This window comes from Capricornis sumatraensis, chromosome 19, assembly GCF_032405125.1.
Source record: "Capricornis sumatraensis isolate serow.1 chromosome 19, serow.2, whole genome shotgun sequence".
Classification (NCBI taxonomy): Eukaryota; Metazoa; Chordata; class Mammalia; order Artiodactyla; family Bovidae; genus Capricornis; species Capricornis sumatraensis.
Window position 1 is genome coordinate 62,212,429 of NC_091087.1, and position 17,704 is coordinate 62,230,132.

General features: G+C 41.9%; 1 protein-coding gene across 2 annotated transcripts in view; it reads left to right on the forward strand.

The window, feature by feature from the left end:
* Window positions 1–17,704, forward strand: part of TUBGCP4 (tubulin gamma complex component 4) — a 42,686-nt gene that overhangs the window by 14,922 nt on the left and 10,060 nt on the right. For both annotated transcript variants that reach the window (XR_011146301.1, XM_068991277.1), the window contains exons 6-10: window positions 813–892; window positions 2,292–2,493; window positions 5,100–5,265; window positions 5,455–5,579; window positions 17,581–17,631. Coding sequence is in view for 1 of the 2 variants with exons in the window: in XM_068991277.1 (XP_068847378.1) it covers window positions 813–892; window positions 2,292–2,493; window positions 5,100–5,265; window positions 5,455–5,579; window positions 17,581–17,631 (624 nt within the window). In the remaining variant the exon portion in view is untranslated. The remainder of the gene's footprint in view (window positions 1–812; window positions 893–2,291; window positions 2,494–5,099; window positions 5,266–5,454; window positions 5,580–17,580; window positions 17,632–17,704) is intronic.

The following is a 17,704-nucleotide window of genomic DNA, read 5'->3' on the forward strand; positions in this document are numbered from 1 at the left end:
CAGGGAGGTGGAGGGTCTGTACTTAAGAACAACTATTGTGATGTTGTGATTTATAATAAGAAAAATAGATTTGGTCTTTGTACCATTTCTGGCGCAGAGCTCCTAAAACTCAGAATTTCTTAAGTAATAAGAGCAATAAAGACATCTTGATATGCATAGCAAACCCGTATTTACCACACCTGAGCTTGTTAACCAGGTGATTTTGGGAAAACACTGAAATATGGGCTGGTTGCCAGGGGAACCAACCCTGTGATTGGAAGGTTAGAACTTGCAGTCCCACGTTTCCCACCTGACCTTTGGCAAGAAAAGTGGGCAGAGGGCAGAGAGCTGGGAAGGCTCCATAGAAACCCGAAAGGATGGAGTTTGGAGAGCTTCCAGATTGGTGAATCAGAGTGCTTATGTGTGTCACTGTGCCCCGCAGAAGCTCGTTTGTTCGGGACCTCGCTGTATGTATCCTTTCATCTGGGTGTTGATTCGTATCCTGGCGTATCCTTCCTAATAAATTGATAATCTAGTGGATAAATGGGTTTCCTGAGTTCTGTGAGCTGCGTTAGCAAATTAGTGGAACCCAGGGATTGAGTTGGGTTGCAGGACCCCCAGCTGGTGTCAGAGAGTTGCTTGGTGGTGTGGGGGAACACACCACCCCCCGACACACACTGGAATTGGAGTCAGAAGTGGAACTGTGCATAGATCCTACGAGTTTATCCTCACTCTCTGTGGATTTTGCCCTCTGGATTGAATATAGAATATGAGATTGTGTTACCTGAACTATTAAAATGGAATTCAGCTTGACAAGGCTGTATTTTCCACAGGTTCATGGTTGTCAAGTCCTGGAAACAGTATACAAACACAGCTGTGGGGGGTTGCCTCCTGTCCGCAGCGCACTAGAAAGGTAAGTCGTGGCCTCACTGGCGTAGTGGGGGAGGGGGTGGCCAAGTGGCCTGACTTGGCCCACGTGCTGTTTCTAGGTTATCTCGGGTTTCCCTCTGGGGACAGTTGTCCCGTGAGTACAGGAGCCCGTGTCAGCCTTACGGTGACTCAGAAACCACAGGAAAGGGATTCTAAGGTGTTGAGCGTCCAGGCTAGGACCTAGCTGCCTAGATGATCTTGAGGCAATCCTTCATTTTTGAATCTCATTATCCTTGGAGAATTTCCATGAAATATTCCAGATTATGCTTAGCTGTGTCTAAACATGTGTATTTTGAGTAGCTTTATAATCCTCTTAATTTTACTGTAACAAAATTATCCAAAAGAAGAAAATAACCATATACACAATCATTATTCATTGCAATGTTGTCTGCTATATTAAGAGCAATAAAGACATCTTTATATGCATAGGAAACCCCTATTTACCACACCTGAGCTTGTTAATCAGGTGATTTTTAGAAAATTACCAGGAATAGAATGCTGAATAAAGATATATTCACTTGATAGACTATAAAGCAATTAAAATTACAAATTCTGAAACATGTAAAAATATTTTTATAATACTAACTGAAAAAAGGACACAAAATTATATGTATCTTATGATTGCAACTATTAAATGTGAAATATGATCAAAGGCTTCTTGGAGAATACTCCGCAGTCTGGATTTTTCTGATTATTTCCTCATGAGTAGATTCAGATTGAACATTTTTGGCAAGGATACTGCCTAGGTCATATTATTTCCTGTTAGACCATATCAGAATGCACACAGAGCAAGTCTGTCCCATTCTGGTGTAAAGGTTCGTCACTAGGGTTAGGTGTTTCCCACCAGATCTGTTTTAGAGGAACATTTTCCACTTTGTCATTGATATGTTTTCTGAGGTGTGATCCCTTGAGACTGTGTAACTATCCCATTCTCCAACAACCTTCCTGCATTTTGTTGGATAATACTTTCTCAGGTATATCTGCCTCTCACATACTGGATCTACTCTCCTTATGTGATTCCAACAAAAGTAAAAAGTTAATACTGTGTTAGCCAAAAAGAGACTCCTATAAGTCCATTTAATTTTAACAGGAATCATCCAGTTTGAAACTTATTTTACTCAAAAGGAGGGAAGAAGTGTGCTTCTTCTAAAAGATGATCAGAACCTTTACTGAGCATTTCAGACTACAGGTTTGGAAATCTAACCACTTAGTTCATCCGCAGAGATTGAAGTTAAAATAGCACAATAATTTTTACCTTAATTGGGCATTTCCCTCCTGACTGACCAAACTCTCAGGCCTCTGTTTATCCAGTTTAAAGCACGCCCTCTGCGCTGTTGTCCTCTGAGTGAACTTCTAAGGCTCTTGCTGTCCTCTCCACTCAGGATCCTGGCCGTGTGTCACGGGGTCATGTATAAGCAGCTCTCAGCCTGGATGTTACATGGACTCCTCTTGGATCAGCACGAAGAGTTCTTTATCAAACAGGGTCCATCTTCCGGGAATGTCAGCGCCCAGCCAGAAGAGGATGAGGAGGATCTGGGCATTGGGGGACTGACAGGAAAACAATTGAGAGAACTCCAGGACTTGGTGAGAGCCCAGCAAGAAGCCTAGCCCACTCCTGCCAGAAGCTGGGCAAGTCGACATCTACACGACCTTCCAGTGACTTGCCCCCAGCTCCTCACGGCCTGAGCATGTTCCATAAATTCTGTAGACGTAGACAGTTGGCTTAGCTTAATACTCAAGCTTAATGCCTAACAGTGAGACTCTAAAGTAGAAATACATTTGTAAGATTCCTTTTGTTTCCCCTTTTCCTGGTATATGCATTGAGGAGAGTAATAATAAGTCTTGTCCCTTTAGGTAGTCTTGTGGGTACCCAGAGCTTTTACATTACAGGTTAGTTTTGATTAGGCTCCCCAAAGTCCTGTGTTGTTCTTATCCGTTCATTTATCCTGTTACATTTTATTGAATGCCTGTTATATGCCAGGCACAACTGTTCCAGGTGCCACAATGCATAAACAAATAAAAGGTAGTAGTCCCTGTGCTTAAAGAGCTTACAGTTAGTGGAAGACATATTACAATATACTAAGTGCTCTGGACCAGTGAGTCTGGGTATTTTGGGGACATGGACTAGAGTGGAATATATATCTTAAGTGCACAGAGTTTGGGAGAATGACTTCCCTGGTGGTTCAGTTGTTAAGACTGAGCTTCCAGTGCAGGGGGCAGAGGTTTGATCCCTAGTCCGGGAGCTTGGATCCCATATGCCACATGGCCCAAAAAAAAAAAAAAAATTCCAGGCAGAGGGAAGGACTGTGTACAGTACAGAGGCCATGACGGACATGGACCATTTGGGGAACCGTTAGTAATTCAGTCGAGATGGTCAAGTAAGTAAAGACTGAAATATAGAGTGTAAGGGACAGCTGGAGGGGACGTGGGAAGTGGCAGTCAGTGAAGCTTTTGAGATGAGCAGAGGTAAGATCATGAAAGCCCTTGTAAATAATGGGAAGGAATTTGGACTTCAGCTTGGAAAGAGCTGGGAACCACAAAGAATTTTAGGCAACAGGTTAACACACCTCTGTATGTTATGACTTTATGATAGATACTCTAGAAACTGCGGGAAAGCGTTTTTTAAAAAATTAAGATTAGCCGCAAGTACAATAGTTAGGAGACTGTTTGGGACATTATATATGCTCAGTTGCTTCAGTCGTGTCCTACTCGTTGTGACCCCCATGGACTGTAGCCTGAAAGGCTTCTCTGTCCATGGGATCCTCCAGGCAAGAATACTGCCATTTCCTCCTCCAGGGGAGCTTCCTGACCCAGGGATCAAACCCAAGGCTCCAGCGTCTCTTGCATTGCAAGCAGATTCTTTACTGTTTGAGCCATCGGTGAAGCCTGTTGGGGACATTAGCTGAAAAATAATGGTGGCCTACACCAAGGATGGGAACAGTAAATATGGTGAAGAAGAAAGAGGCTTCAGCGATATTTAGGAGGTGGAACAGGCAGGTCGTGGTGATTGATTGGCTAAGGGCCCAGAGGGAAGCATCAAGGATGATGCCCAAGTCTCTGCCTTTAGTGATAGGCGAGTGGTGATGATAAGGAATGTGGGTTGCTGATGGGAGAGGGCAGGGGAGAAGATGTGTCTACCTCTGGACACATTGAGACGCTTGTAGGAAATAACCAGTGGGCTGAGCCTGGAGCTGATGAGAGCAGTCTGGGTTAAAGATAAAAGTTTTAGGAGTTATCAGTATTTGAAAGTTTTTAATCTGAGGTCCATGGGTGGCTTCAGAGGTTCTGTGAAGTGTATGTTTCCATATTCTTCTGGAAGGTCCATCACTTTTATACTTGCAGAGAGTCCTGTGATGCAGAAAGATTAAAAATACCTGTTATGATCAGTTCAGCCTCAGAAGATGTGATTATTTAGGAAGAGTGTGGAGAGTAAGAGGAAAAAAGGGTCTTGGATGGTGCCCAAGCCCAAAATTGAAAGGGCGGATAGCAGAGATCAAAGTCAGGAGAATGGAGCTTGGGGTTCCTTATCTATACCCTGGATAAGGGTCAAATTAGCAGTAAGTCAGGGACCTGGTTGGCTAGACGGCAAGAATCTGGGGCTTCATGGTCTAGATTAGTGGTTGTCAGGCTGTAGAGTGCCCAGAATCGCCTGGAGAGTTTATTAAAACATGGACTGCTGGACCTCACCCCCCAGGTTTTCTGTAGCTCTGGGGACAGGCTTGAAATTTTGCATTTCTAACAAGCTCCCACGTGAGGCCAGTGGTGCTGGCCCAGGAGCCAGGTTATGAGAACCACATGGCAATATGACTCAGGCCTCTGTAAAGAGCTGGGCAGAGCAGACATGCCCAAGATAGTAAATTATAGACATGCAGATCTGGAAACAAACAGATCAGTTATTCCACGGTACAAACAAGAAAACTGAGTTCCAGACCTACTGCACAAGGTCAAGGCAGAGTGAGAATGAAAATCCTAATGTTAATAAAACCACTGTTATTTCCACCGTGCTATCTTTCTGTCTAAAAATGGAATGTCTTTCTCTAGCACTGGTGATTTAATAATTATGCAAGTTCAGATTTAAAGTCCCTGCTTCCAGAAACTGTAAATCGTGGGTTGGGAGAGCTGCCGGATATTCCCGTTTCCCCTTTCTCACTTCATACATTATCTCTGATCTGGGTTTTTTCCTTGCCCAGCGCCTGATAGAGGAGGAGAACATGCTGGCGCCATCTCTCAAACAGTTTTCTCTGCGAGTGGAGATTCTGCCGTCCTACATTCCAGTGAGGGTTGCTGAAAAAATCCTCTTTGTGGGAGAATCTGTCCAGATGTTTGAAAATCAAAATGTAAACCTGACCAGGAAAGGTAGGAATATCCTTGCCCAGGGTAACCCCATCCTCAAAGGCATATTTGACATCATGCTGGCCCCAAAGTCGGCCTGGGCAGAGTGGGTGGCTAGGGACCTTCATGTTCCCGGCAGCCCCAGAAAGAGAGCCCCTTGCCTGTGCAGGTTTCCTGTCTCCCGCTGACCGTGAGTGCTTTCCTGTTCTACAGGATCCATTCTGAAGAACCAGGAGGACACTTTTGCAGCAGAGTTGCATCGTCTCAAGCAGCAGCCCCTCTTCAGCCTGGTGGACTTTGAGCAAGTGGTGGATCGTATTCGCAGTACTGTGGCCGAGGTTCGTCTTTCTCAATATACATATAGTTTAGTTTATTTATTTAATTGACTGCACTCGGTCGTCGTCGTGATGCATGAGTTCTTCATTGCTGCACTCGGGCTTTCTCTAGCTGCGGTGAGCAGGGAGTACTTTCTTGTGGAGCCCAGGCTCTGGGGCTCTTGGGCTTCAATAGTTGTGGCTACTTAGGGGTACACAGCTACTCAGGGGCTTCATTGCCCTGAGGCCTGTGGCATCTTCGTTCCCTGCATTGGCAGGCAGATTCTTAACCATTGGGCCACCAGGGAGGCGCCTTGTAGTCTATTTTCTTTGGAAGAAAATAGACTAGTTTCCTAGAAATTGAGTACTTGATTTATTTCCTGTTGGTGTGATTAGAACTTAACTTGCAGGGAAGTGTTTGAGAGAGTTGAAGGGCAGGAAGTAGAAAATAAAAGCATTCCATTCTAATAATAGAGGTGGAACTGCCTTAGCCTTTTCCCACCTGACAGGAGTTTGATTGTTAGCTAGTCAGTTAATTAGTAATAAACGAAGATTTTGGTTTATTTCAGATAGACAGCCTTTTGAGTCCATTGTATAGTTGGCAGTGACTCCAGGGGACCCACTGTTTCTGACTAAGTTTAGTCCCTTACTTATTTTAGTAACAGCCTTAGGATAATCGATCATAGGAAGGCAGAACAAATAATATTTTTCCATTCCTTTTTTTTTTTTTTGCACTCCAGCATTTAAAAATTTTTTAATTGGAAGATAATTGCTCTACAATGTTGTATGAGTTTTCTGTCCTATAACAGCAAGAATCAGCCATAATTGTATACATCCCTTCCCCCTTGAGCCGCTGTCTCTGCCTCCCCTCCCGCCCTGCTAGGCAAAGGCAGAGCGCCAGGCTGGGCTCCCTGTGTCACGTGGCAGCTTCCCACTAGCTCTCTGTTTTACACGTGGTGCTGTGTACACGGCGGTGCTCCTTTCTCACTTCGTCCTACCCTCTCCGTTCCCCACTGTGTCCCCAAGTCCATGCTCTCTGTCTGGGTCTCCATTTCTTCTCTAAAAATAGGTTCATCAGTGCTGCTTTTCTAGATTCCATATATATGCATTAATACATATTTTTCTCTTTCTGACTCACTTCAACCTGTATAACGGGCTCTAGGCTCATCCACTTCAGTACCGCTGACTCAAATTCATTCTTTCTATGGCTGAGTAATATTCCATTGTATATACGTACTATATCTTCTTTATTCATTTGTCTGTCGATGGACATCTAGGTTGCTTCCATGTCCTGAAAATTGTAAATAGTGCTTCTATAAACATTGGGAGAACTGTGTCATTTAGAATCATGGTTTTCTCAGGGTATATGCCCAGGAGTAGGATTGCTGGGTCATGTGGTAGCTTTATTCCCAGGTTTTTAAGGAATCTCCATAGTGTTCGCCATAGTGGCTGTATCAGTTTACATTCCCATCAACAGTGCAGTAGGGCTCCTTTTTCTCTACACCTTCTTCAGTTCAGTAGTTCAGTCGCTCAGTCGTGTCTGACTCTTTGCAACCCCATGGACTGCAGGATGCCAGGCCTCCCTGTCCATCACCAACTCCTAGAGTTTACTCAAAACTCCTGTCCATTGAATTGGTGACACTATAGAGCCATCTCATCCTCTGTCATCCCCTTCTACTCCTGCCTTCAATCTTTCCTAGCATCAGGGTCTTTTCCAGTGAGTCAGTTCTTCGCATCAAGTGGCCAAAGTTTTGGAGGTTCAGCTTCAGCATGAATCCTTCCAGTGAACATTCAGGACTGATTTCCTTTAGGATGTACTGGTTGGATCTCCTTGGCAGTCCAAGGAACTCTCGAGAGTCTTCTCCAACACCACAGTTCAAAAGCATCAATTCTTTGGTGCTCAGCTTTCTTTATAGTCCAACTCTCACATCCGTGCATGACTATTGGAAAAACCATAGCTTTGACTAGACAGACCTTTGTTGGCAGAGTACTGTCTCTGCTTTTGAATATGCTGTCTAGGTTGGTCATAGCTTTTCTTCCAAGTAGCAACCGTCTTTTAATTTCATGGCTGCAGTCACCATCTGCAGTGATTTTGGAGCCCCGCAAAATAAAGTCTCTCACCGTTTCCATTGTTTCCCATCTATTTGCCATGAAGTGATGGGACTGGATGCCATGATCTTAGTTTTCTGAATGTTGAGTTTTAAGCCAACTTTTTCACTCTCCTCTTTCACTTTCATCAAGAGGCTCTTTAGTTCTTTGCTTTCTGTCATAAGGGTGGTGTCATCTGCATATCTGAGATTATTGATATTTCTCCCGGCAATCTTGATTCCAGCTTATGCTTCATCCAGCCCGGCATTTCTCATGATGTACTCTGCATATAAGTTAAATAAGCATGGTGACAATACACAGCCTTGACATACTCCTTTTCCTATTTGGAACCAGTCTGTTGTTCCATGTCCAGTTCTAACTGTTGCTTCTTGACATGTGTACAGATTTCTCAGGAGGCAGGTCAGGTGGTCTGATATTCCCATCTCTTGAAGAATTTTCCAGTTTGTTGTGATCCACACAGTGAAAGGCTTTGGTGTAGTCAATAAAGCAGAAGTAGATGTTTGTTTTGGAATTCTCTTGCTTTTTTGATGATCCAGTGGATTTTGGCAATTTGATCTCTGGTTCCTCTGCCTTTTGAAATCCAGCTTGAACATCTGGAAGTTCACGGTTCACATTCTGTTGAAGCCTGGCTTGGAGAATTTTGAGCATTACTTTGCTAGCATGTGAGATGAGTGCAGTTGTGCAGTAGTTTGAACATTCTCTGGCATTGCCTTTCTTTGGGATTGCAATGAAAACTGACCTTTTCCAGTCCTGTGGCCACTGCTGAGTTTTCCAAATTTGCTGGCATATTGAGTGCAGCACTTTCACAGCATCATCTTTCAGGATTTGAACTGGCTCAACTGGCATTCATCACCTTCCACTAGCTTTGTTCGTAGTGATGCTTCATAAGGCCCACTTGACTTCACATTCCAGGATGTCTGGCTCTAGGTGAGTGATCACACCACTGTGATTATCTGGGTCATGAAGATCTTTTTAGTATAGTTCTTCTGTGTATTCTTGCCACCTCTTCTTAATATCTTCTTCTGTTAGGTCCATACCATTTCTGTCCTTTATTGTGCCCATCTTTGCATGAAATGTTCCCTTGGTATCTCTAATTTTCTTGACGAGATCTCTAGTCTTTCCCATTCTATTGTTTTCCTCTGTTTCTTTGCATCGATCACTGAGGAAGGCTTTCTTATCTCTTCTTGCTATTCTTTAGAACTCTGGATTTAAATGGGCATATCTTTCCTTTTCTCCTTTGCCTTTAGCCTCTCTTCTTTTCTCAGCTATTTGTAAGGCCTCCTCAGACAACCACTTTTCTTTTTGCATTTCTCTTTCTTGGGGATGGTCTTGATCACTGCCTCCTGTACAATGTCACAAACCTCCGTCCATGGTTCTTCAGGCACTTTGTCTATCAGATCTAATCCCTTAAATCTATTTCTCGCTTCTACTGTATAATTGTAAGGGATTTTATTTAGGTCATACTTGAATGGTCTAGTGGTTTTTTCCCTACTTTCTTCAATGTAAGTCTGAATTTGGCAATAAGGAGTTCATGATCTGAGCCACAGTCAGGTCCTGGTCTTGTTTTTGGTGACTATATAGAGCTTCTCCATCTTTGGCTGCAAATAATATAATCAGTCTGATTTCTGTATTGACCATCTGGTGATGTCCACGTGTAGAGTCTTCTCTTGTGTTGTTGGAAGAGGGTGATTTGTTTGAAAGAGGGTGTTTTGTAAGTAAGTTCATTTGTATCATTTCTTTTTAGACTCCACATATGATGGATATCATATGGCATTTCTCCTTCTCTGACCTCCTGCACTCAGTGTGACACACTCTGGGTCCATCCATGCTGCTTCGGATGGCCTCACCTCACTCTTCTTAATGGCTGAGTAATCGTCCCCTGTGTGTGTGTGCCACATCTGTATCCATTCCTGCCGACAGACATCTAGGTTGCTTCCATGTCTTGTCTATTGTAAACAGTGCCACAGTGAACACTGGGGTGCATGTATTTTTTGGGCCATGCTTGTCTCTGGATATATGCCCAGGAGTGGGATTGCACAGTCATATGGCAACTCTATTCTTAGTGTTCTAAGGAACCACCATACTGTTCTCCATAGTGGCTGCACCAACTTAGATTCCCACCAACAGTGCAGGAGCATTCCCGTCTCTCTACTCCCTCTCCAGCATTCGTTGTTTGTGGATTTTTTGAGGATTGCCATCCTGACTGGTGTGAGGTCATATCTAATTATAGTTTTGGTTTGTGTCTCTCTAATAACTGGTGATGCTGGACCTGTTGACCATCTGTGTGTCCTCTTTGCGGAAATGTCTCTTCTGGTCTTCTGCCCATTTTTTGAGTGGGTTGTTTTTATTCTATTAAGTGTCATAAGCTGTTTGGAAATTTTGGAGACTAATCCCTTATCAGTCACGTCATTTGAAAAATATTTCTCCCAGTCTGTGGGTTGTCTTTTGTTTTTTGTTTCCTTCGCTGTGCAAACGCTTTTTGAGTTTAAGTAGGTCCCATTTTGTTTCTTTTTGCTTTTATTTCCACAATTCTGGGAGATAGATTAAAAAAGATGGTGCTGTGATTTATGTCAGAGAGTGTTCTGCATGTGTTTTCTTGTAAGAGTTTGATAGTGTCCAGTCTAACATTTAGGTCTTTAATTCATTTTGAGCTTATTCTTATGTATGGAATTAAGAATGGTCTAACTTCTTTTTTTTTAACATGTGGCTGTCCAGTTTTCCCAGCACCATTTGCTGAAGAGACTGTCTTTCCAGCATTGTCTGGTCTTGCCTCCTTTGTCATAGATTAACTGACTACAGGTGCATGGGCTTATTTCTGGGTTTTCTATCTGTTCCGTGGATCTGTATTTCTATTTTTGTGCCACTACCATTCTGTTTTGATGACTGTAGCTTTGTAGTATAGTGTGAAGTCAAGGAGCCTGATTCCTACAGCTCTGGTTTTATCAAAATTGTTTTGGCTGTTCGGGGTATATTTGGCTATTTTGTGTCTCCATATAAGTTTTGAGAATTTTTTGTTCTAGTTCTGTGAAAAATACCATTGGTAATTTGAAAGGGATTGCATTGAATCTGTAGATTACCTTGGGTAGTATAGTCATTTTGACAATATTGATTCTTCTGATTCACAAACATGGCATATCTTTCCATCTGTTTATGTCTTCTTTGATTTCTTTCATCAGCATCTTATAGCAAAAGAGGAATACATGTCTTTTGTCTCCTTAGGTAAGTTTGTTCCTATGTATTCTTTTTTGATGCAATGATAAATGGAATTGCTTCTTGAATTTTTTTTAATCTTTTGTTGTTAGTGTATAGAAATGCAACTGACTTCTGTGTATTGATTTTGTTACCTGCAACTTCACCAAATTCATTTATGAGCTCTAGTAGTTTTCTGGTAACATCTTTAGGATCTTCAGTGTATAGTGTAATGTCATCTGCAAACAGTGGCAGTTTAACTTCTTTTCTAATTTGGATTCCCTTTACTTTTTTTCTTCTTTGATTGCTGTAGCTAGGACTTCCAAAATTATGTTAAATAAAAGTAGTCAGAGTGGGCATCCTTATCTTGTGACTTTCTCCATTTGAGTGTGACACCAGCTGTAGGTCTGTTATACATGGCCCTTTTATTTTTAATATATGTATTTTATTGGGGTAGAGTTGACAGTATTTCAGGTGCACAGCAAGGTTATTCAGTTACACAAATACACACGTATTCATGTAGTATTTGGGAAATTGTTTTCTACCATAGGTAATTACAACATACTGACTATAGTCCCAGTGCTATACAGTGAACCTTTTTTGCTTGTTGCAATCTGTTTTTTAATTAGAAATCTGGCATTCTATTCATACTAAGTCAAGTAGAATCAAAATGTCATAATTTTTTTAGTTAGGCAAAAATTCATAAGTTTTCTAAAATATATATATCATACATATTTATATATATGTACACAAAAGCTTCTACTACACTTGATGAAGGCTTGGGAAAGAACATAGAAAAAAAAAGAGATGGAGAAATTTAAGTACATAAACTGAATGAAATGAGAGCACTGAGTATGAAATAGAAAAAGTGAAACCAAGTAGATAAAAGTGAAAGATCATCACTTGTTTTTAAACATGACTGCTCATTAGAAATCTATCTAGACCTCTGGAGAAAAAATAACAATACCTGAGTATTTGTATTTTTCCAAAAATTCCAAGATAATTCTGATATGCATCTGGATTTTAAAAAGTGATTATAGGTTTTTCTATTAGATCCTAGTTTTGGTGATATAGAGTTCTATTATTTTTTTCTTACCAGTCATGATACAATGGTATTAAGTGAGTAACAGTTCAGTTCAGTTCAGTCACTCAGTTGTGTCCAACTCTTTGCAACCCCATGAACTGCAGCACACCAGGCCTCCCTGTCCATTGCCAACTCCCGGAGTTTACTCAAACTCATGTCCATAGACTTGGTGATGCCATGCAACCATCTCATCCTCGTCATCCCCTTCTCTTCCCGCCTTCAATCTTTCCCAGCATCAGGGTCTTTTCCAATCAGTCAGTTCTTCGCATCAAGTGGCCAAGGTTTTGGAGTTTCAGCTTCAGCATCAGTCCTTCCAATGAATATTCAGGACTGGTTTCCTTTAGGATGGAATGGTTGGATCTCCTTGCAGTCCAAGAGACTCTGAAGAGTCCTCTCCAACACTACAGTTCAAATGCATCAATTCTTTGGTGCTCAGCTTTCTTTATAGTCCAACTCTCACATCCATGCATGACTACTGGAAAAACCATAGCTATAACTAGACAGACCTTTGACAGACCTTTGCTGGCAGAGTAATGTCTCTGCTTTTTAATATGCTGTCTAGGTTGGTCATAGCTTTTCTTCCAAGCAGGAACTGTCTTTTAATTTCATGGCTGCAATCACCATCTGCAGTGATTTTGGAGCCCCGCAAAATAAAGTCTCTCACTGATTCCATTGTTTCCCATCTATTTGCCATGAAGTGATGGGACTGGATGCCATGATCTTAGTTTTCTGAATGTTGAGTTTTAAGCCAGCTTTTTCACTCTCCTCTTTCACTTTCATCAAGAGGCTTTTTTAGTTCTTCTTCGCTTTCTGTCATAAGGGTGGTGTCATCTGCATATCTGAGATTATTGATATTTCTCCCAGCAATCTTGATTCCAGCTTATGCTTCATCCAGCCTGGCATTTCTCATGATGTACTCTGCATATAAGTTAAATAAGCATGGTGACAATACACAGCCTTGACATACTCCTTTTCCTATTTGGAACCAGTCTGTTGTTCCATGTCCAGTTCTCAGTGTTGCTTCTTGACCTGCATACAGATTTCTCAGGAGGCAGGTCAGGTGGTCTGGTATTCCCATCTCTTAAAGAATTTTCCACAGTTTGTTGTGATCCACACAGTCAAAGGCTTTGGTGTAGTCAATAAAGGAGATGTTTTTCTGGAACTTTCTTGGTTTTTCGATGTCACCATAGTAAAAATGTTTATTGATTTTCACAATCAATAACCATAGGAAAAAAAAAGATAATTACAATTTCAAGCCATAATGAAAACATGATTAATTTAACAATATAAAATAATTATATACAATTTGTGGGGGTCAAGCAGGGTGATGCAGTAAGTAGAAGTGCAGACATACACGTTTTCATCCACCCAACCGTCTGTGTCTCTGGTGCGTTTAATCCATTTACATTTAAGGTAATTATCAGTATGTATGATCCTAAAGCATCTGTCTACATTGCAGGAAACCCAGGTTCAATCCCTGGGTCAGGAAGATCTCCTGGAGAAGGAAATGGCAACCCACTCCAGTATTCTTCCCTGGAAAATCCCACGGACAGAGGAGCCTGGTAGGCTATACAGTCCATGGGGTCACAAAGAGTTGGATACGACTGAGCGACTTCACTATGATCCTATTACCATTTTGTTAATTGTTTGGGGTTTATTTTCTGTAGGTCTTTTCCTTCTCTTGTGTTTCTTGCCTATAGAAGTTCTTTTAGCATGTGTTGTAAAACTGGTTTGGTGGTGCTGAATTCTCTTAACTTTTGCTTGTCTGGAAAGCCTTTGATTTCTCCATCAAATCTGAAGGAGAGTCTTGCTGTGTAGAGTATTCTTGGTTGTACGTTTTCCCCCTTCATCACTTTATTTTTTATTTTTTTTATCATTTTATCTTAGGTTAAAGTGAAAGTCAGTCAGTCGTGTCTGACTCTTTGTGACCCAATTCTCCAGGCCAGAATTCTGGAGTGGCTAGCCTTTCCCTTCTCCAGGGGATCTTCCCAACCCAGGGATTGAACCCAGGTCTCCCGCACTGCAGGCAGATTCTTTACCAGCTGAGCCCCAAGGGATGCCCCCCTCATCACTTTAAATATGTCATGGCATTCCCTTCTGGCTTGTAGAGTTTCTGTTGAGAAATCAGCTGACAGCCTGATGGGAGTTCCCTTTTATGTTGGCATTTTCCCCTTGTTTTTGTTTTATCTCTCTCTATCTTTAATTTCTGTCAGTTTGATTACTATGTGTGTTTGGTGTGTTCCTCCTTGGTTTTATCCTGCCTGGGACTCTGTGCTTCCTGGACGTAGTTGACTGTTTCCTTTCCCATGTTAGGGAAGTTTTCAGCTATTATTTCTTCAAGTATTTTCCTCTGGTCCTTTCTCTCTCTTCTCCTTCTGGGACCTGTATAATGCAAATACTGTTGTGTTTAATGTTGTCCCAGAGGTCTCTTAGGCTGTCTTCATTTCTTTTCATCCTTTTTTCTATATTCTGTTCTGCAGCAGTGATTGCCACTATTCTGCCCTCCAGGTCATTTATTCATTCTTCTGCCTCAGTTATTCTGCTGTTGATTCCTTCGAGTGTATTATGCATGTTTGTTTTTTCTTTAGTTCTTCTAGGTCTTTAGTAAACATTTCTTTCATCTTTCTCAGTCTTTGCCTCCATTCTTTTTCCGAGATCCTCGATCATCTTCCCTGTCATTATTCTGAATCATTTTTCTGGAAGGTTGCCTAGCTCCGTCTCATTTAGCTGTTTTTCTGGGGTTTTATCTTGTCCCTTCGTCTGGGACGTAACTTTCTGTTTTTTCATCGTGATTAACTTTCTGTAATGTGGGGTTTTTTTAGCCACTGTGAGACTGTGCTGCTGCTTGCTTCTTCTGTCTGCCCTCTGATGGAGGAGACTAAATGGCTTGTATAATCTTCCTGATGGGAGGGACTGGTGGTGGGAAAACCTGGGCCTTGCTCTGGTTGGCTAGGCCTCACTCAGTAAAGCTTTGATCCAGTTGTCTGCTGATTGATGGGGCTGCACTCCCTCCCTGGTGGTTGTTTGGCCTGAGGCGACCCTGCCCTGGGGTCCCCAGGCTCTATGGTAGGGGTAATGGTGAACTCCGAGAGTATTTTCGCCAAGGGGCACCTTCCAGTGCCCCTGTCTGTGGTGAGGCCCTGCCGACTGACTCTGCACAGGAGGCCCTCCAAGACTGGAGTCTGTTTCCCCTAGTCCTTTGGAAGTTCTATAATCAAATCCCCCTGGCCCTCAAGGCCAGATTCCCTGGGGATTCCCAGTCCCTTTGTTGGATCCCCAGGCTGGGAAGCCTGACGTCATAAACTTCACAACAGTGGGAGAACTTCTTTGATACCACTGTTCTCCAGTTTGTGGGTCAGCTACCCGGTGGATGTGGGGTTTGATTTTTATCGTGACTGTGCCCCTCCTACCGTCTCTCTGTGGCTTCTTTGTCTTTGGACGTGGGGCATCTTTTTCTGGTGGGCTCCAGCGTCCTCCTGTGGATCGCTGTTCAACAGCTAGTTGCAGTTTTGGTGCTCTCGCAGGAGATGAGCGCCCATCCTTCTACTCCGCCATCTTGAACTGGAAGCCTGAAATTTTTTTCATTTCTCTATTTGTCATCCATATATTTTCTTGGAAGTCTCCAAACCTTTTTTCCATTTTTTATTGGAAAAACTTTACTTTTTTACTATTGAGTTTTGAGTCATTTTGGATTTGTAAGTCCTTTATCAGATACGTGACTTACAAATATTTTCTCCCTGTGACTTGTCTTTTCATTCTCTTAACAGAGTCTTTCAAAGAGCAAAAGGTGTTGATTTTGATTAAGTCTGGTTTATCAATTTCTATTTATTTTGTGGTTCATGCTTCTGGTGTTGTGACTGAGAAAACTTTGCATAACGCAGTGTCACAAAAATTTTCTATTTTCTTTTAGAAAACTTATAGTTTTTAGTTTCAATTAGGTTCATAATCATTTCTAATTAATTTTGTATGTGGTACAAGGTATAGATCAAGTTTTAAATTTCTGTGTATGGATATTCAGTTGATCCAACATCTTGGTTCTTTTTATGATTTATTTTTATTTATATGCTTGTTATCCTTGCCTCTTAAACATATTTATAAAGAGTATTTTAAATTTGGGGGAAAAGCAAGAGGAGGGTTGCTGGAGACCTAGTGGTTAGGATTCCAGAGCAAATAAACTGTGATGCAGTGGCAGCAGAAGCCTTGGCCAATCTTATGGAGAGTTCTGAAGCTAGAATGGCCCTTCCACAGATGTCCCAAATTGAGACTAGAGGGCTAGGCCATTGTACCTCCACATCTATCAGAAATTGGTTCCTCAGGAGGGAAGCATGGGCACAGTAGCTCCCTTTAGCCGAAAGCACCAGTAACAGATAGTACTCTGAACAGCTGGCGTATGGAATGTCTCGGTCTTCCTGGGGAGATCTGGGCGGCTAACTACGCTACCCCGAGGCAGTTCTGAAACTTCCCGTGTTACCTGCTGCTGCTGTTTAGTCGCTCAGTCGTGTCCAGCTCTTTGTGACCCTCTGAACTGTAGCCCACCAGTCTCCTCTGTCCATGGGACTCTCCAGGCAAGAATATTGGAGTGGGTTGCCATTTCTTTGTTCAAGGGATCTCCTGACCCGGGGATTGAAGCCACGTCTTCTGCATTAGCAGGCAGATTCTTTACGACTGAGCCACCTGGGAAGGCCGTGTGTATCTAGTCTGTTGAACCTCTTACACCTCCCATGCCTAATTATTTTGACCTGTGTGCTTACATTCCCCTGGGGAGGTCAGCTGTTTTGTCTAGCATCGTGTATTGGAGAAGGGCCAAAGGCCAGTTCCTAGTCTGTGTCAGTTCCTGAGAGAGGGCAGAGAGTAGGAACACCCAGGTAGAGATTCTAGGCACACTGAATCAATACCCATCACTTCACTGGGCAAATCCTAGTCAGGATCCTTTGATGCGGTAATGGCTATGTAGTGGATTTTTTTATATTCATCATCAAGCTTGCCAAATTCTCTTGCTAGTTCTAATAGTTTATGTCAGTTCTCTTGGACTTTCTGTGCAGGTAGTGATTATCTGCCAATAGTAACAGTTTTGTTTCTTCCTTTGCAATTTTTTTTTTTTTCCCCCATATTGGCAAGTCTTTAGTACAATGTTGAATGACTTTAAAGGAATTTCTTCTAATGTTTTGCTGTGAAATAGGTTGTTTGCTGTGGGATTTTGGTATATACCTTTTATCAGAATAAAAAGATTTCCTTCTAATCTTTGCTTTCTAGAATCATTAACAGATGTTTTATCAGATGCTTTTTCTGCATCTATTGAGGCAATCATGGTTTTTCTTTTTTAATCTTTAATATAGTTATTAAAGTTATTAACTTTAATAAGTTATATTAAATTTTTTTGAGATTGAAAACACACATCAAAGTTAAACATTTGAGCCATTTAAAAATAGGCAGGTTCACTTTTTTATGTTCACAGTGTTTTACAACCATCACCACTGTCTAATTCCAGAGTATTTCCATCTCATATTTTCTTACCTTTTAAACATTTATTCCTGGGATTAACCCAGTGTGGTCATGTATACCTTTTTCAATACATTGCTGGATTTTCACAGAATCATTCTTTGTAATAAACCTTTGACCCTGTATTGTTGGTTCTTCTCACAGCATCTCTGGAAGCTGATGGTGGAAGAGTCAGATTTACTGGGTCAGCTGAAGGTAATAGCTTACCTCTTCTTTTACCTCTTAAAATGATGCTGGTGGACAATGCCTTTATTCTCCAGCCTCTCCT